Source organism: Neophocaena asiaeorientalis, unplaced genomic scaffold, assembly GCF_003031525.2.
Source record: "Neophocaena asiaeorientalis asiaeorientalis breed wild unplaced genomic scaffold, Neophocaena_asiaeorientalis_V1.1 scaffold170, whole genome shotgun sequence".
NCBI classification, from domain to species: domain Eukaryota; kingdom Metazoa; phylum Chordata; class Mammalia; order Artiodactyla; family Phocoenidae; genus Neophocaena; species Neophocaena asiaeorientalis.
In genome coordinates, this window is record NW_020172463.1 from 1009136 (window position 1) to 1029381 (window position 20246).

General features: G+C 41.9%; 1 protein-coding gene across 5 annotated transcripts in view; it reads right to left on the minus strand.

The window, feature by feature from the left end:
- GSAP (gamma-secretase activating protein) overlaps positions 1–20246 on the minus strand; it is an 87308-nt gene that overhangs the window by 12895 nt on the left and 54167 nt on the right. For all 5 annotated transcript variants that reach the window (XR_003002290.1, XR_003002291.1, XR_003002292.1 and 2 more), the window contains exons 20-24: positions 8690–8818; positions 7775–7833; positions 7047–7078; positions 4705–4766; positions 749–844 (exon numbers count right to left, since the gene is read on the minus strand). Coding sequence is in view for 2 of the 5 variants with exons in the window: in XM_024738109.1 (XP_024593877.1) it covers positions 749–844; positions 4705–4766; positions 7047–7078; positions 7775–7833; positions 8690–8818 (378 nt within the window). In the remaining 3 variants the exon portion in view is untranslated. The remainder of the gene's footprint in view (positions 1–748; positions 845–4704; positions 4767–7046; positions 7079–7774; positions 7834–8689; positions 8819–20246) is intronic.

A 20246-nucleotide genomic window follows, 5' to 3' on the forward strand; every position in this document is an offset into this window, starting at 1 on the left:
TTTACATGCTGGTCCTATGCAAACCTGGAGAAATGGAGTGTTGCAGTGTTCTTTCTCTTTCTGTATATTTAAATACTTTAAAATTTTTATCCATCTTATTATTTCCAGGTTCTAAGTAGGGTGAGGCCTCAACTCCATATGCGTTTTGAAAGACTCAAGACAGCCTCAAATTTCAATCCAGCTGCATCACTTCTATTTACACATGGATCACACAACTTCAATGAGTGGCTACCAGGTAAATGGGATGCCAATCTCATCAGCAGACTCTGGAACGTGGTAAGTATTTATACAACTGGGCTGGAATCTCACCTAATTGGGCTGTTGGAGCTAAGTAAGAATTGAAGTTCAAGTTCTCTCGTGTTTGCAGAAACCTCCATGTACAGAAATCACTACCTATGGTTTAATAAGGAGCTGGAAGATGACAAGATGACATGAACATTCGGCAACCACTGCTGAATTCATCACTGTTCCAGGCTTCCATGAGCATGTAACCACTACTGCCAGGGAGTGCAATAAGCCACTTCCAGAGTCACATTCTCTTTGTTTTTTGGTTCTTTTCCCCCTTTCTTCAATCTACAGCACCACATATACAGGTTTGAGGATGGGAGAGCTCCAAAAAACCTAATATGAAAAACCTATTGAACCACATACTGGGAACTATACACCCAGAGACCAAGCGGTTGGGGGGGGGGGGGGGGGGGGGGGGGGGAGAAAAAACGACAGGTAGAGAAGATAAAACAAAACCAACCAGTTTTGAAACGTAGTCCAGAACCATCTGTTCAATTTTCTTCTTTTCCACACCCTGTAGATGTCTCAAAAGATGGTCTTTTAGCTCAGACACCATCTGAAAACAGAATATAGATTAGATAAGTCACAACCTACCCAGTCACACCTGCAACTGGTTTGAATTCTATTCATTTATTAATACTTCCTATCAATATGAAAGATATTGGACCTGAAGATCCCACTAGCAGAAATGCATAACCCACAATGTTCCTTAATGGGCATAAATCAGGGGGCACCACCATTTTCCTCGAGAGGAATGACTTATGATTCACCCAAAGTCCAGTCAACAGCTGAGAGCCAGGCTCCCAGCCCTGTTGAGAATTCTCCAAAGAAGCCAGTGGAAGTCACTAGCTTAGCAGTCAAAGGCTTTGGGATCTACCAAAGGATTGAAGTCTACTGCGCCTGGCTCTGGAGAGCTAACAGGAACAACTCTAAACGTGGAATGACTGTGCTAATGGGGGTGGCGGGAAGGGACAGGTTTTGGGTGTTTGCAAGGACAGAGGATGGAGTAAAAGGAAATGCACCAGGTACTTCTCTCTGTGCAATGGTTAAGACATTCCATGCAGCTCCCTGACATGTAAAGGTATGGATATATTTAGCCTAGTGCCTCCAAATGGGCTTGTTTCTATAGCCACACTCTTCTAACCATCCCTGGGGCTCCCCAATCAGTGTGGCATTCCCAGCCCTCCCACTTTTTGCTTTTCTCTCCCTTTCTTCCTTTTTTTCTCGCTTTTGCCTAAATGGCCTGCTCAGCTCCAAACCCTCTTGGCTAGAGAAATCTTTGCATCAATAAACACCATGGGAATTGTATAACTGACAACACAAGTATATATATCTTCTATTTCAGCAGATTTACATTTACGACAGACACGCTGGGTAAACCTTAGCCCGTGGCATCCTGGGCCAAGACAGAGTGGCATATTATTTCAATTCAGTCTCCGGCATGTGCTAATTGATTAGGCTTTAAAAAAAATTATTTTTTTTCTGTGTAAGTTATAATGCATATTTTTGTGCATTTCAATTTTCCTATAATAAGCGTAAAGATGAAAATTTAAATTGCTCATAATGCTACCACCTACATTAACATTTTGGTTTTTTTATTTTCCTTCTTTCCAGTGTGCATGCTCATGCTAATATTTTACAATCTGCTTTTTCTCACATGATAATTTACGTCATTATTCTTTATCACACCAGTTGTAAGGGCTGCACAGTGTCCAATTTTATGAAAATACTATAATTGAATTATTTATTCCCTTCTTATGCATATGCGATATTTCCTTTACTATTGTTACAAATACCACCGAAAAATCCTTACACAAAAGTTGCTTGCCATATCCTCGATTATTTTGTCAGGCTAAATTCCTAGAAATGGAATTCATTGGGTCCCTACTTAAGGTTATAGAGACACTGCTAAAATGGCTTCCACTGTGGTTATATTAATTTCCAATTCCATCTCATGAGGCTGTCAAATTCCCTGTACCCTGAACTTTCCTAGTATGATTTTTAAAGTTTTGTCAATTTGATAGACGAAAAAAAAAGACAAAGAAAAACATTTATTCTGTGTGTCATTTGATTATAGCAATGTTAAGCATTCTCCTTCTTACCCTGACCCAACTCAAGATCTCTTGGCCTAAATTAACTTTTGAAAATTCACTGGTCACAGCTTTTGTCCATTTCCCTTCCGGTGTGTTGTTCTCTTACTGATTTATAAACATTACATGCCAAATGTTATTCTTTTATCACATATGTGGCAAATACTTTTTTCTAAATGTATTGCCTTTCTGTTGTTCTCATCTAAGTTTTCAGTCAATCTTCTCCTGTAGGTTTATGTTCAATAATGCACTTAAAAGGCTTTCTCAGTATTTTTTAACTGTCCACTTATTTTATTCAAATTCTTTCACACAGTTTAAAATTTTTATATGATTCCTTAACCTGATATTTCTGTTGGTTTATGATATAAAGTGGCGGTATTTGGGGTGGGAAGAATCTAACTTAATTATCTTTTCCAAATAGTCAGGCATTGATTGATTGATTGAAAATTATTTCTTTCCACATTGATTTTTTTTTTTTTTTTTTTTGCGGTACGTGGGCCTCTCACTGTTGTGGCCTCTCCCGTTGCGGAGCACAGGCTCCGGACGCGCAGGCTCAGCGGCCATGGCTCACGGGCCCAGCCGCTCCGCGGCATGTGGGATCCTCCCAGACCGGGGCACGAACCCGTGTCCCCTGCATCGGCAGGCGGACTCGCAACCACTGCGCCACCAGGGAAGCCCTACATTGATTTTTAAATGCCTCATTTTTATCATACACCAAATACCCAAATTTAAACTAGAGCCTCCTGTCTATCTTTGTATCAGCACCATATTGTTCCAATTATTGTAGATCAACAACACATTTAGATATCTCATAATGCCAGTCCCATTCCTCTTTATTTTGTCAAGTGAGTCAGTCAACTGTCACAGAAATTTCACTGGCTTTTTGCTTATAATTTTACTAAAGTTAGATGCTGATGATTTGGAAATAATATACTGTTTTTTATCTTTTTTAACTGGTTAATCCTAATCAAAAAGAAAATAAATATAGCATCACCAGCTTACTAATTTGCAGCATTTTTTTTTTAATTTTATTATTTTCCCAGTTGATTATTTTGTTTGTTGCATTAGACAATCATAGCGCCTTCTTTTACTTTTGTTTCTTATCGCATTGGCTAGAATTTCTAAAACAATGTAAAATTTTAGTGAAAATAGCAAGGATACTTAACTTCTTTCTGACGTTAATAGCACTGCCTCCAAGGTGACATGAAGAAGGATGCTGGCTATTAGTATTAGACTATACTTTGTTTAAAATTCCAGAAGTGGAATTTTACTTTTATCAACTTTTAGCACCTATAGAATCTTTTTTTTCCCTCTTTGACTTAGTCGTGTGATGAATTACATTAATATATTTTCTAATATTAAGCCTTCCTAGAAAGAAGCCCATGTGGCTATGCTGTATTTTCAAATAGAGCACTGGGAAGTATTTTAATTACGCCTGTAGTATCTATATTCATAAGTAGTCACTGTCGGATTCTGGTTTTAAGGTTATGCTGGCTTTTTTAAGTGATTAAGAAGCTTCTCATCTTTTTTTCAAAAATACTTTACATAACATGAGAATGATCTGGTCCTTAAAAGTCTGAAAGCACAAACTCATTAACTTGGGGCCTTTTTTGGAGATAATCTTTGATATTTTTTCTAAATTATTTTATGGTTATTATGCTTTCAGGCTTTCTATCTCTTCTTGGCTCAAGTTTGGTCATTTCTAGTTGCCAAGGAAACTTCGTTTAACTAGAATTTTTAAGTGTATGAATATGTATTTACACGTATTTTTCTCATATTTTTAAACTAGCTATATTTAAGGTAATAGATTATCCCATTCCTAAGCCTGTACAGTATTAAAAATATTTTATTAGACTTCTCAGATGTTAAATAGTTTTTTTTTAATATTTTGGATTTATTTGCCAATCCTGCTCTTCAATTAATTTATTTTGATTTATATCTTTTTGGTCTTCCTAGTGGTAGGACCTCTTGAGAAAGAATACTTTATCCCGTTGTATTTTAAACCCAAATACAAATGCTACAGAGACGCTGCTGTTTCCTATTTTAAAAACTCTCAGCGCTATACATTTCCTTATGATGTTTTATAATTATACATTTATTGGGGTCACTGATTAATTCATGTCTCTCTCACAAGACTACAAGTACCAAGAGGGCAGAAATTATATATGTGTTCCTCACCACTGAACCTACAGTGAGTGACTGGCAACAACCCTGTGTTGAAAGAGTGAATGAAAAAGAAGAACAGAATGAGAAGTACAATCTAGCCCTTCCCCCTTTCCTTGGAGCCCACTGTTCACCAGCACTGAACAGCCCACAGACCACTTACCAGCCCCATAAGCAGCCGCTGGTGGTTGTCTTCCTCCTGGAAGAGGGGTGTTAATCTTGGCTCTGAAATTAAACAGAGCAACAATCAAGCAGGGTGGTTTTCGGGAATGGGCTGGAAGGAGAAGGCCTCAGCCTGGGTTTCCCTTCTCTGAGTCACTGGGAAAACATAACAATTCCCTGATGGGATGAAAATTTTTCATTCAGTGTGACCTAGTTCTACACGCTGCAACTTACCACTTAGTGATATGCAGAGAGAGAGAGAGCTGTGAACCAGAGAGGCAGAGACTGGGAAAGAAAGAAAGAAAACAAGGAACATGTTCCCAACACCAATATACTCTGACTTTGATTTCTCTTCAGTGTGAAGACTCACCACTAAGATCCTCTGCTTCATAGGAGATTCTAAACCCTAAGGGAGGGGCAAACCCAGGGATGGGGACTTAGTGGAAGGGTCGCAAGACTCCCTTCTTTCTGACTCCAACTTGTAGTTTATAGTTACTGAGGCGAGGAGACCAGTCAGTTACTGCGGTAAATAAGAATAATTGGCACAAGTTATGGGACTGAAAAGGTAGCTAACTGAGATGGAAAAGTGGCATGTAAGGTTAAACCAAATGGCACTTTCTCCACCTTGATTTGCACCGCACCAGCAAGACTGGAGGGACAGGAAAACGCTGTCTCTAGGAAGATCTGCCCTAACGCTCCGCTAATGGCACCTCCAAGCCCCATCTTCCTCTCCCAGAACCTGAGTCACGAGCCCGTCAACAGGCGGAACTGCCCCGGTCAGGGGGCTGAGGACTCCGTGTGGGAGGGCACGGATGCCTCTTGACCCCTTGAGATAAATCCTAACTGGATCCTACACAGCCTTCATGGTAAACAATTCAAAACTAGAGCCCAGTAGTTTTCATGGATGTTTTGAACTTCACAAGGAATGTTCCATCTCTGACAGTGACATTTTTCCTAGGAAACTAGCACAACCAAAGCACATGAGAGGAAGGGACAAGTTCCCTGAAGGTCATCTAGTGAGAACGACTAGTAACAGGATGCAAACAGGCCCAAAGTACAAGAACAGGAGTTCTACCCAGTCGTGGGAGCAGAGTACACACAGAAACCTCAGCCAGACTGGCAACACTTCCCACAGTGCAAATCCCCTAGCAACGCAAGGAGGGGAGCCTGCATGTACATTCACACCCCTGGCAGACTGCTCCTGCCTGGTGCTGGTGGCAGAGCCCTGGCTTCAGGCCTAGATGGCCTGGTTCCCGGGGCTACTCAGTGACTTCACAGCTCATGCGGGCTGTGCGCACAGCTGCAGGATGTGCGGCAACGCATCATATAAAATAACGTCCGTTAGGGTCACCCAACATATACCTAAACATCCAAGCCCATAAAACAGAAGTGGAACATAAAAACAACAGCTCCTTTTTTAATGGAGGCTGACCTTTATGAAGTGTGAAAGAGTTCCACAGACAAAACCACCAAAAAAGCCTGTATTGAATATGCTTAGCATCCTCTCCCCCCAGTTTCCCCTGGCTAAGTTCCCCTTCTTTGTCAAGACTTAACTCGGACATCACCCCCCCGTGGGAAGCCTTTACAACCTCTGTCCCCACTCCTGACCTAGCCCCTCACCCCCTGCACCCTGCAGCTGCCTGTCCCCTGGTTTAGAGGCTATGTGTTAGCATTTCTTCCTCACACACTAAAGATAAAGCAGCCATGTCAGGTATCCCATGTACCAAGTGAGGGACTGGGCACTGTAAACACGACTCCGTTGACTCTCATTTTCTTCTCACGCTTGCCCTGAGGAGGACAACACACAAAGTGGATAAATGGCTTGCCTAAGAGCACATGGTGGCCAAGCTGGAGTTTAAGCTCAGTTCTGTCCGCCCCTAAGCCCATACTCTACCCCCATAAACACACTGCTTGTCTAGAGGCCCCTAGTCTTTGTGCCCCTATGACCTAGCCCAGGGAGTGCCCAAGTGCTAACCAAAATGAAAGGAGCATACAAGTCAAAGATCCTTGTATGATCAGACAGCTGGAGAGAAAGCAGCTCTAAGCCAAGGGAACTACACCCTGGGAGTACAGCCAGAGGGCATGTTAATTCGATCAGTTCTATGGGGAAACAGAAGGAAAACAGTCAGAGACTCCTCGGCAAGAGCAGCTGTCCCCGAAGGACCTGGTGCCAAGAGAGACATGGAAGGAGCTGGGTGGCCACTCTGATGGGAAAATAGTAAAGGGTGCTGCTTTCACAGCACTAGTGGAAGGGATTTCCCTGCCAACCCACAGTGGGAGGAAGAATGGTATTACAAACAAAACACTGACTGAAATCCAGAACGCTTTATTTTATTTTCTTACCCAAATTCCTTGCTTCTAGGTTAGAAATCACCCTACAAAGAAATTAGCCGATGTTATTCACACAGGAAGCATTATTAAAAAAAAAAACAAAACAACGAAAGCCACACCATACAAAGATATCCTCCTTTAAAAACCCATAAAACCACCGCAGAAACTGTTCTCAGGCTGCTGAAAACCTCAAAAACTTTAATCAACTTGGCAAAAGCCACATTAGGCAATTTATAAAATCTCAAAACTCTTTAGTGCAAACAATGACAGTAATTTAGAACAATTACAGCTCTCAGTTATTGGAAATAAGGGGACAGAAAATAGAACAGGGGTTGGAATGGGGCCTATGCTTATAGCACTCTGAGATGACTCATCTACCCAGAAAATATGCTTTCAAAATAAGAGCAAGCTCACCAGCCCACTTACACTTGTTTAAAATCAACCTAATGTTTGTACCCCTCTAAAGTGCTCAACTAATAAGAGTTTTCTTTACCACTTATTCCTTGTAAGTCATCCAGCCCCAGGATGCAAATCTAAAAGGTTTGACATATAAATTTTTCCCACTAGAAACTCCAGCTCCAAACTCCAGAATAGGGCTCAGGTGGCTGCATTAATAAGCTGATAGCATTATCTTACTGAGGATATGCAACAAAAGTAAGCTACTTCCCTGAAAGGAAGCCAAGAAAGTAATTACAAAATATAACCATCTTACAGCTACAATAATCCCTCATTTTACTTACTTTATTGCATTATCAAGAATATTTCTCACATACACCGTAGACCTTCTTTTTCCTTTTTTCTAGGAGTGAGAACACGTCAAAAGTGTGGAAGGTGAAGGTTTTGTGGGTGACATTTTTCACAGTGAGGTCATAATACAATATAGTTAAGAGTTCAGAAAAAAGAGAGGTACTTTCCAGGTAATCAGAACACCTAGATTCTTTAACAATTGCTCTAAAAAAGTTTTATTCTGAAACTATTACATATTTTATATAGTTGCAAGTCAACTACATATTATATACAACAACACTACAACTATATCCAACAATGCTACAGACAGCTCATGTACTCTTTACCCAGTTTCCCTCAATGTTTACATCTTCTATAAATAACTATAGTACAATACACAAATCAGCAAACTGGCACTGGTACAGTGAGCGTATAGTGCTGTCATTTTATCACATGTGTAGATTCACATACCACAATGTACTACCATAATCAAGATACAGAAATGCTCCATCACCCCAAAGATCTCCCTTGTGCTATCCCTTGATAGGGGTCACATTCACTCTTTTCCTTTCAACCATCCCTAACCCCTAGCAACCAGTACTTTGGGAACACCCAGGTTTTTTTTAAATCAATTTTTAACTACACAAGGAGCACAAAAACACATCTGAGACCCGGATGTTAATCCCACTTCTACTATGAACATGCCGTGTGTGTCTCTTAACCTCTTTGCACTTGAATTTCCTCTTCAAGAGAAGAGAGGTCAGAGAAGCACCTTGGTCTCCCTACTGGGGATCAGCAGCATTAATAAACAGTGCCTGGCAAGTGGGGAGAGTGCTGGAACACGGGCCAGCCTAATGGCCTAAGGGCATCACCGAACCTAATCAGCTGGGCTTCTGCTTCCTGCTCTGCGTTCAGGAACCCACACATACCTCTTCCGAGATCAGGCTGTGCCACTCTCTCCTGACCATGCTGTTGTTACAGTGTAAGTGTGGCTTGGAGTACTTAACATATTCCAGGTTGGAGTTCAGTTTTTCCCAGTAGCCCTTAAAGCTATGCACCTGTAGGAGACAAAATCATTGGTGAGCTTGAGAAACAGGTCCTGTGGCCCAAAGTACTCGGCAAGGGCCACGCAAGCCTTGCTGCAAAGCTGGGCTCACTTCACTTCCTTAGCTCTCATGAGGCAACATTTCTGAGTGGACACTTCCCACAAAGGATGGCTTTCTTGCCCCGATAGGAATTCTAAAATAGACCAGAAGAGGCTTGCCTTCCTCCCTTCCTTTTCGAGTCCCTTTCACACACAGCAGAGAGAGCTGCTCACCTCCCTAAGCCAGTAGGACTCCCCTGGGTGAGGGCTAAGTGGGGAAGCCTACAATGAACACATCAAATCATTTCCTCCCCAGAGACCCATTTTTCTGACTCAGATTGTGTCAACAATGCCATGTTTGGTGAGAGAATGTGCACAAGATTTGGAACACGTGGAAGAATAGGGTTACTTTCCCACTAAGTTCATTTACTTCCAAAGGATCTTTTTCAAAACTCAGGAATCAGAAAGGTGAAATGAACTCCTTTCACAGTCAGTTGTCAAATACTCCAAGACAGAATTAGTTGGCGACCATCCCATCTAGGTTTTTGATGTATTGATATCATTGTACTACCCTGAAGCAAAAAATACCCATTACGTTCATTTTTAAACAAAATGCAAGAGTAATACATTTTTTAATGTTGAAGGATATCCTGACAAAAAATTGTTTTTGCAAATTAATGAAGATAAACTTATGATACACACTTTCTTGCCAAAACATATGCAGTTATAAAAGATTTGACTGGGGTCGAGGGTGCAACGTGTGGCCATAAAACAAAGTGAGTTAATGTCTACTGTGCAAACAGACTTGGCTGTATTACAAGGGAAAAAAGAGAACTTAAAAAAGATGTCTCGGGCTTCCCTGGTGGCGCGGTGGTAGAGAGTCTGCCTGCCAATGCAGGGGACACAGGTTCGTGCCCCGGTCCGGGAAGATCCCACATGCCGCGGAGTGGCTAGGCCCGTTGGACATGGCCGCTGAGCCTGCGGGTCCGGAGCCTGTGCTCCGCAATGGGAGAGGCCACAACAGTAAGAGGCCCACGTACCGCAAAAAAAAAAAAAAAAAGATGCCTCAATCAAGAAAAATGCCCTTTTGTTAAGTAATAGCACATCACCCAAATTCTTATTGAAAGGATAGTCACAACGGGCTCAAAATGGATGTTGAAGTATCAGTAAAGTGAGTTACGTAATAAAATTAACTTGCTGTTTCAGAAATTAGTTGGCTGGGGAGGGAGTCCAGGAAAAAGTCTGGAACTGCCTAAGAGGCAAGAGACCATTGTTTTGGGGTGCGTGAGGTGAGGGGATTCAGAGCACCGCCTAACCGAGCTCCAGAGTCGGGCGCGAGCCCCGGCTATCAGTGCGGACACTAGAGACGGTCATGAAACACTAAGGCTGCTGCTGCAGCCATAAGAAGTGTGTGTGCAAGCACAGGTCACTATCTACACCTCCTCTCCCGGGAGCCTGTGAAGCCCACCACTGCCAGGGTCCCATGATCCAGGGACAACTTGCCTGGGAGAACACACAGCGCTCCTCAGGCTGTTGCAAGGTCATGTTGGCCTCTGCCGCCGCAGGCTTGCCCCACAATCCATACCCCTCCCTCCTCCCAGCCTGAGTGAGCCAGAGCCCCCAAATCGGCTGCTCCTTTAACCGCCTCCTGTCTGAGCGAAGAATAGACTCCCTCTGCATGTGACATACATGCAGAACCGGGGCCAGATCCAAAGCTGAAACCCAGGAGCTGTGCGAACAAACAAGAGAAAGGGAAATTTCTCCCAGCAGCCTCATGAGCAGCGGATTAAATCTCCACAATCAACTTGATCTACTCTGCATCTGTGGAATACCTGAATAGACAACGAATCATCCCAAAATTGAGGTGGTGGACCTAGGGAGCAACTGTAGACTTGGGGTTTGCTTTCTGCATCTAATTTGTTTGGGTTTTATGTTTACATTAGTTTAGTATTTAGAGTTTATTATCATTGGTAGATTTGTTTATTGATTTGATTGCTCTCTTCTTTCTTTTTTTATATATAGATATATATATGTTTTTCCTTTTTCTCTTTTTGTGAGTATGTGCATGCTTCTTTGTGTGATTTTGTGTGTATAGCTTTGCTTTTACCATTTGTCCTAGGGTTCTCACTGTCTGTTTTTTTCTTTTTTTTTCTTCTTTAGTATACTTTTTAGCATCTCTTATCATTAGTGGAGTTGTTTTTTGGTTTGGTTGCTCTCTTCTTTCTTTCTTTTTCTTTTTTTAAATTACTCTTTAACTTTTTTTTTTTTTTGCGGTACGCGGACCTCTCACTGTTGTGGCCTCTCCCGTTGCGGAGCACAGGCGCCGGACGCGCAAGCTCAGTGACCATGGCTCACGGGCCCAGCCACCCCACGGCATGCAGGATCTTCCCGGACCGGGGCACGAACCCACATCCCCTGCATCGGCACGCGGACTCTCAATCACTGAGCCACCAGGGAAGCCCCAACTTCTTTATTTTAAAAAATTTTTTATTTTAATAACTTTATTTTATTATTATTTTTCTGCTTTTTTTCTCCTTTTTCTTCTGAGCCATGTGGTTGACAGGGTCTTGGTGCTCCAGCCAGGTGTCAAGCCTGTGCCTCCGACATGGGAGAGCCAAGTTCAGTACACTGGCCCACCAAAGACCTCCTGACTCCACGTAACATCAAACAGCAAAAGCTCTCCCAGAGGTCTCCATCTCAACACTAAGACCCAGCTCCACTCAATGACCAGCAAGCTACAGTCCTAGACACCCTATGCCAAACAACTAGCAAGACAGGAACACAACCACAACCATTAGTAGAGAGGCTGCCTAAAATCATAAGGTCACAGACACCCGAAAACAAACCACAGGATGCAGTCCTGCCCACCAGAAAGACAAGATCCAGCCTCATCCACCAGAACACAGGCACCAGTCCCCTCCACCAGGAAGCCTACACAACCCACTGAACCAACCTTACCCACTGGGGGCAGACACCAAAAACAATGGGAACAATTCACCTGCAGCCTGCGAAAAGGAGACCCCAAACACAGTAAGTTAAGCAAAATGAGAAGACAGAGAAACACACAACAGATGAAGGAGCAAGGCAAAAACCCATGAGACCAAACAAATGAAGAGGAAATAGGCAGTCTACCTGAAAAAGAATTCAGAATAATGATAGTAAATATGATCCAAAATCTTGGAAATAGAATGGAGAAAATACAAGAAACGTTTAACAAAGACCTGGAAGAACTAAACAGCAAACAAGCAATGATGAACAACACAATAAATGAAATTAAAAATTCACTAGAAGGAATCAATAGCAGAATAACTGAGGCAGCAAAACGGATAAGTGCCCCGGAAGACAAAATAGTGGAAATAACCACCGCGGTGCAGAATAAAGAGAAAAGAATGAAAAGAATTGAGGACAGTCCCCAACACCTCTGGGACAACATTAAATGCACCAACATTCGAATTATAGGGGTCCCGGAGGAAGAGAAAAAGAAAGGGACTGAGAAAATATTTGAAGAGATTATAGTTGAAAACTTCCCTAATATGGGAAAAGAAATAGTTAATTAAGTCCAGGAAGCGCAGAGAGTCCCATACAGCATAAATCCAAGGAGAAACATGCCAAGACACATACTAATCAAACTGTCAAAAACCAAATACAAACAAAACATGTTAAAAGCAGCAAGGGAAAAACAACAAATAACATACAAGGGAATCCCCATAAGGTTAACAGCTGATCTTTCAGCAGAAACTCTACAAGCCAGAAGGGAGTGGCAGGACATACTGAAAGTGATGAAAGGGAAAAACCTACAACCAAGATTACCCTACCCAGCAAGGATTTCATTCAGATTCGATGGAGAAATTAAAAGCTTTACAGACAATCAAAAGCTAAGAGAATTCAGCACAACCAAACCAGCGTTACAACAATGCTAAAGGAACTTCTCTAGGCAGGAAACACAAGAGAAAGAAAAGACCTACAATAACTAACCCAAAACAATTAAGAAAATGGCAATAGGAACATACATATCGATAACTACCTTAAATGTAAATGGATTAAATGCTCCAACCAAAAGACATAGACTGGCTGAATGGATACAAAAACAAGACCCATATATATGCTGTCTACAAGAGACCCACTTCAAACCTAGGGACTTATACAGACTGAAAGTGAGGGGATGGAAAAATACATTCCATGCAAATGGAAACCAAAAGAAAGCTGGAGTAGCAATTCTCATATCAGACAAAAGACATTAAAATAAAGACTATTACAAGAGACAAAGAATGACATTACATAATGATCAAGGGGTAAATCTAAGAAGAAGATATAACAACTGTAAATATTTATGCACCCAACATAGGAGCACCTCAATACATAAGGCAAATGCTAACAGTCATAAAAGGGGAAATCGACAGTAACACATTCATAGTAGGGGACTTTAACAACCCACTCTTACCAATGGACAGATCATCCAAAATGAAAATAAATAAGGAAACAGAAGCTTTAAATGATACATTAAACGAGATGGACTCAACTGATATTTATAGAACATCCCATCCAAAAACAACAGAATATACTTTCTTCTCATGTGCTCATGGAATATTCTCGAGGATAGATCATATCTTGGGTCACAAATCTAGCCTTGGTAAATTTAAGAAAACTGAAATTGTATCAAGTATCTTTTCTGAGCACAATGCTATGAGACTAGATATCAATTACAGGAAAAAATCTGTAAAAAACACAAACATATGGAGGCTAAACAAGACACTACTAAATAACCAAAGATCACTGAAGAAATCAAAGAAGAAATTAAAAAATACCTAGAAACCAATGACAATGAAAACACGATGACCCAAAACCTATGGGATGTAGCCAAAGCAGTTATAAGGGAAGTTTATAGCACTACAATCCTACCTCAAGAAACAAGAAACATTTCAAATGAACAAGCTAATCTTACACCTAAAGCAATTAGAGAAGGAAGAACCAAAAAACCCCAAAGTTAGAAGAAGGAAAGAAGTCATAAAGAACAGATCAAAAATAAATGAAAAACAAATCAAGGAAACAATAGCAAAGATCAATAGAACTAAAAGCTGATTCTTTGAGAAGATAAAATTGAGAAACCATTAGCCAGACTCATCAAGAAAAACACAAAAACAGAAATATAGATCGAAGGAATAGGATAGAAAGCCCAGAGATAAACCCATACACATGTGGTCACCTTATCTTTGATAAAGGAGGCAAGAATATACAATGGAGAAAAGACAGCCTCTTCAATAAGTGGTTCTGGGAAGACTGGACAGCTCCATGTAAAAGAATGAAATTAGAACACTCCCTAACATGGGACCTAATGAAACTTAAAAGCTTTTGCACAGCAAAGGAAACCATAAACAAGACGAAAAGACATCCCTCAGAATGGGAGAAAATATTTGCAAATGAAATATTAATTAAAATATTAATATAAAATTATAATATAAAATTAATTAACATAAAATTAATTAAAATATTAATTCAAAGGATTAATCTCCAAAATTTACAAGCAGCTCATGCAGCTCAATATCAATAAAACAAACAACCCAATCCAAAAATGGGCAGAAGAGCTAAATAGACACCTCTCCAAAGAAGATATACAGATTGCCAACAAACACACGAAAGAAAGCTCAACATCACTAATTATTAGAGAAATGCAAATCAAAACTACAATGAGGCATCATCTGACACCAGTCAAATGGCCATCATCAAAATATCTACAAACAATAAATGTTGGAGAGGGTGTGGAGAAAAGGGAACCCTCCTGCACTGTTGGTGGGAATGTAAATTGATACAGCCACTGTGGAGAACAGTATGAAGGTTCCTTAAAAAACTAAAAATAGAATTACCATACGACCCAGCAATCCCACTACTGGGCATATACCCTGAGAAAACCATAATTCAAAAAGAGTCATGTACCACAATGTTCACTGCAGCTCTATTTACAATAGTCAGGACGTGGAAGAAACCCAAGCGTCCATCGACAGATGAATGGATAAAGAAGATGTGGCACATATATACAATGGAATATTACTCAGCCATAAAAAGAAACGAAACTGAGTTATTTGTAGTGAGGTGGATGGACCTAGAGTCTGTCAAACAGAATGAAGTAAGTCAGAAAGAGAAAACAAATACCGTATGCTAACACATATATAAGGCATCTAAAAAAAAAAAAAGAGTCCTGAGCAACCTAGGGGCAGGACAGGAATAAAGATGCAGATGTAGAGAATGGACTTGAGGACACGGGGAGGGGGAAGGATAAGCTGGGACGAAGTGAGAGAGTGGCATGGACATATACACACTAGCAAACAGAATAGCTAGCTAGTGGGAAGCAGCCACATAGCACAGGGAGATCAGCTCAGTACTTTGTGACCACCTAGAGAGGCGGGATAGGGAGGGTGGGAGGGAGACGCAAGAAGGAGGAGACATGGGGATGTATGTATATGTATAGCTGATTCACTTTGTTATAAAGCAGAAACTAACATACCATTGTAAAGCAATTATACTCCAATAAAGATGTTAGAAAAAAAAAAAGGAAATTAGTTAGCTGAAAAGCCCGTTCAGCCAACATCCATTCTCACAGAGGCAGGAAAGGCTATTTCCAAGAACTTGTCGGAACCGAGGCGTCAGGTCGCACTCTCCACTTGACCTATCTCATTCATCTTTTCTTTCCCTTTCCATATATTTATAATGAACAAACCTTTATCCACCCTTTGGTCTTCCTTATATTGAAAAAACAATAATGAAAGCAAATCCTGCCGTCATTTGGCAGAATTCAGTCCCTAACAGGAAATCACTACAGCTTTCTTGGTATTCTACATCTGAGTTCACGCAACTAGTGCCAAAAGCCAGCAAACTAAGTGGTGTTGTGATGACATCTAGTGGTCATTTCCACTATTAGCTCTGCCTGCTAGACCACTGGAGTCCCAGTGCGTCATCCACCCAATCCTGTCCAGCACAGAGCAAGGGGAGGAACGCTGGTGTCCTTCTACCTGTGCAAGGCCCTCTTCCCCTCAGGCCAAAGTCATCCTCCTCTCAGAAGACCCCACTCGCATACTCACACTGTGGCTCCCAAGAAAAGTTCTCTCCCAAACTATCTTCTTCTCATACCCCCATTGAGAAATCCCTTTCCTCAGACCCTTGTCTGAGTTGAGAATAAGCAGACAAAACAAGTCCAAGGACATGCTTCAGAGGGGCTTCTGAGCCCACTGATTATATGTAAAATGGAGTACGTGTTTGTATGAGCACTTTTCCGGGGAGAAGGTCTACAGTTTATATCAGACTGTCAAAGGAATCCATGGCCTAAAATAGTTCAAAACTACTGAGTTAGAAGGAAAAATTATCTAAGTTTTAAAACAAAAACAACTTACATTTAAGTAAGGAACACTATTAGCCAAAAGCCCCAGAAATATTGTAATATAAATGTGTAGGTCTTTCAAGGAGGTCACGGGGCTGGATGTTATGATACAGATATTGAGGGAGTACAGAGAAAACTGTGGCATATGTCATTACTTGGTAGCTAGTACATAAGTGATGCAATTTCTTAAGTTATGAAAATTCACAGACACCATTACAAATTGGGAGGTCTGTTTGGAAGTATGGGAAATAGCTAAGACCCAGAGGATGAAAACGGATATGTAAATGAAGGGTGAAGAGAGGATATTCTAGGTGGGGCTCTGAGGAAATGAGCAAAGACTGAGAGAGCGGAATGTGGATTCTGGGTTTAGATCAGAGACAGAGCTTTAGAGAAAGCAGAGAAAACAACCCACAGCCCCCTTCACTCTCTGTGGTGAAGATATCTGCCTCTAGGGTGTAACTACCAACCTCAGCAACCACCTGGGTCCCATCCCCTAGAATCCTAACTGGTGTGGGGTGTAACCTGAGCCTCATGAGTTTTCGACCGTCCCCAGGCAAGCCGACCATTCAGCCTGGGCTGAGAACACGCTTGAGCATATACAGGTAATCCCAGTCTCCCTCCCACCCTCAAAGGTTCTCATCTACATCTCTGGTTTAAAGGCTGATGAAGAACCAGCTGTCTGAAGACTTGCAATTGTGTTGTGACAGAATAGAAGACAGGGTCAGAGAGGAGGTTAGGACCAATCTTCAAAGAATCTCAAACGCCAAAGTAACACCAGCATGCTCATTGATGCAGAGAGTAAAAGAGGCTCCAAGGTAAAAGGTGAGCTGTTATAGCATGGTACGGGGGGAAGAGGGCATGGGAGCTACACAGTCACACCCTAGCAGCCAACCTGGGAGCACAGAAGGCCACTCCTTTCCGTCAACCAGCACTTACAGAACTTGTTGAACACTAAGAACCATATTCATCAGGGACAACAGCAAAGTGAAAGCCACAAGAGTCTGAAGCACATCGCCAGCTTCCTGAAAAGAGCTTATAAAGCTCTCAAATACACAAAAATGCTTTCTAAGAAAAATACCCGTAAATTTAGCTACTTCTGGGAGACTCTGGTGTTAGAAGCCATCAGATCCTCAAGGAATGACCCAGAAGCACTTCCCTGCACAGGGGGAGTTTTAAATTTTGATTTTAAAGGAAGGAAAATTATTCCAAGTCTCTTCTTGAGAAATAATCTTATTTTGTCTCTTAGGATGACATGAAGTAATTACCAAATGTAGCCCATCACAACTATTAATTGAACAAACAGACCAAAAGGTTTCATTAAGGGACTGTTTCCCATTTATGTAGGAAATAATTTTGATTTTTTTCTTTAAAAAGGAAGAAAGGGCTTCCCTGGTGGCGCAGTGGTTGAGAGTCCGCCTGCCGATGCAAGGGACACGGGTTCGTGCCCCGGTCCGGGAAGATCCCACATGGCACGGAGTGGCTGGGCCCGTGAGCCGTGGCCACTGAGCCTGCGCGTCCGGAGCCTGTGCTCCGCAATGGGAGAGGCCACAACAGTGAGAGGCCCCGCGTACCGCTAAAAAAAAAGGAAGAAAAAAAGCCCTGTGGTACTTACGGGCTCAGCTGCAAATTACTTCCAGAAAAAAAAATCTGCATTTCTTTTTTTTTTCTTTTTTCTTTTTCGGTACGCGGGCCTCTCACTCTTGTGGCCTCTCCCGTCGCAGAGCACAGGCTCCGGACGCGCAGGCTCAGCGGCCATGGCTCATGGGCCTAGCCGCTCAGCGGCATGTGGGATCTTCCCGGACCGGGGCACGAACCCGTATCCCCTGTATCGGCAGGCGGACTCTCAACCACTGCGCCACCAGGGAAGCCCTGCCTTTCATTTCTTAAACGCCCTCTGGCTTTGATCCTACATCTGCTGATGAACCAGCATCCTCTTTTACAGAAGAGGAAGCCAACTCAGAGAGAAACTTTACCCTTCATATCAGGGCTCAACTAGCAGAGGTAAAGCATCAATCCAACTTGGCTCTTCAGTGGATACCATCTCAGTATCAGCTTTTACTTGCAGCCCAGAGAAACACAGTGACCTACTACCTCCAGCACAGACAGAATAAAATAGAAATGTCTTTGTGTCCATAAGGCTAGTAAGGTACCATACTAAGCCAAGATGCTGTAAGCAGGCCATCCATACAGAGGACCAGCGACCGGAACTCCTGAGGCTTCCTGCCAAGGGGACTGCATGTTGTAAGGCCAAGTTCTCCTATTTATAAGTGGACTTTCTACTTCTTCCCAACATTTAGAAAAAATATCTCTCTTCTTTGCACAGCTGGGTAGTACTCTTAGCCATTTTTAATGAGATGTAATTTTTCATGTAACTCCCTAAATATGGCTCTAAACTATTCCATCTCGCAATCAGCATATATCCTGAGAAAGCCAATGCTAAGACAGTTCCCTCCTCTCAACCTTAAGAATTAAACATTATGTCTTCAACTAAACTATGAATAAAAGCAGCACAGCCTAGTGGCTGTAGGAGAGAGACAGAAACAAGAATTCTTGATCCTGGGTCTGTTGCTCAATTTCATTGTCTGAGAAGTAAACTGAAGGTACCCTTATCTCTACAGATATGACAGGAATGAATTTACCAGCCTGCTGCTCTGTCTCTAATAAGTTGTGTTTCTTTGTAAAATCATAAAATTATGTTTTTACAATATTAATTGAACGTGCCATAACACTCTGTCCCCAAAAATATGTTGTATAGGAATAACTCTTGTTTTTTCTCTACAACAGTCTATTCACAGCATATTTCACTTCTGGGCACCAAACATGTGGGTTTTTTTTCTCCACATCCATCAATTCTCCAATGCCAGCAAGGTGTCCTACGATTACGTGGAGATACTGTCAGATCCCACAGGTTGAGGGCTCAGTCCCACAAGACTGCCCCCCATTTCAGATGCTAATCACAGGCCCGTGTCGTTACCTGTGATTCTGACTGACTGCCTATCAATCCGAGGTTCCCAGCACCCCCTTCATGGGTTCTAGAATTTGTTACAGAGGCTCATGGAACTCAGGAATACAGTTTACTTACTATATACCAGTTGATTATAAAAGTATACAACTCAGTTAAGAGCCAGATTGAAGAGAGATGCGTGGGGCAGGCCGTGTGGGAATGGGCTCTGAGGTTCCATGCCCTCTCCAGGCGCAGGACCCCCAGCCCTGCACCTCCGTATATTCATCCAACCCAGAAGGTCTTCAGTTAGGGTTCTTTATGGAGGCTCCATTACATAGGCATGATGGATTGAATCACTGGACGTTGGTGACTGAACTCCATCTCCAGCCACTCTAGCCTTGGAAGGTAGTGGTGGTAGAGGGCTCAAAGTGCCAACCTGCTAATCACATGGTTAGTTTTCCTGGCAACCAGCTCCATCCTTAGGTGCTTTCCAAAGGCCACCTCATTAACAAACTCAGGTGTGGCTGGAAGGGGCTTGTTAGGAATAATAAAAGACATTCTTTTCACCTTTGTACTCTGGAGCTACTTCAGGAACTGGAACAAACAGTAAACATTTTAACAAAAGATGCACTTGTAGCTTTTATTACTTAGGAAATTACAAGGATTTTAGGAGCTCTGTGCGAGGAACCATGGAAGAAGACGAAATATATATTTCTAGTTATATCACAAGATCACATATGTACAAACTAAACTTTGGAAAGTCAATATTTCCCACATAACCAATTGACATTTCTGTTAATGCTACATTGTTGTCAAAGCAACCATTCTCATTTTTAAAAACTGTAAGTTTCTACACTGCGATTGTTGATACGCTGGATCTCTAAGAAACATTTTCTTTAAGTGATGGTGGCTGTCTGTACTGGGAGGGTCAAGGAAAAGAGTGCCTTTTGTGTTTCATTAGATGCTTAATTATAGTCATGCTCTGCCCAAAAAAGTATTTTTTAAACACTTTTTAAGTGTTTCAGAGAAGAAGCATAATTAAGTGAACCAGTCTCTGAATGGAGAACAGCACAGGTGCCCAGCACTCTT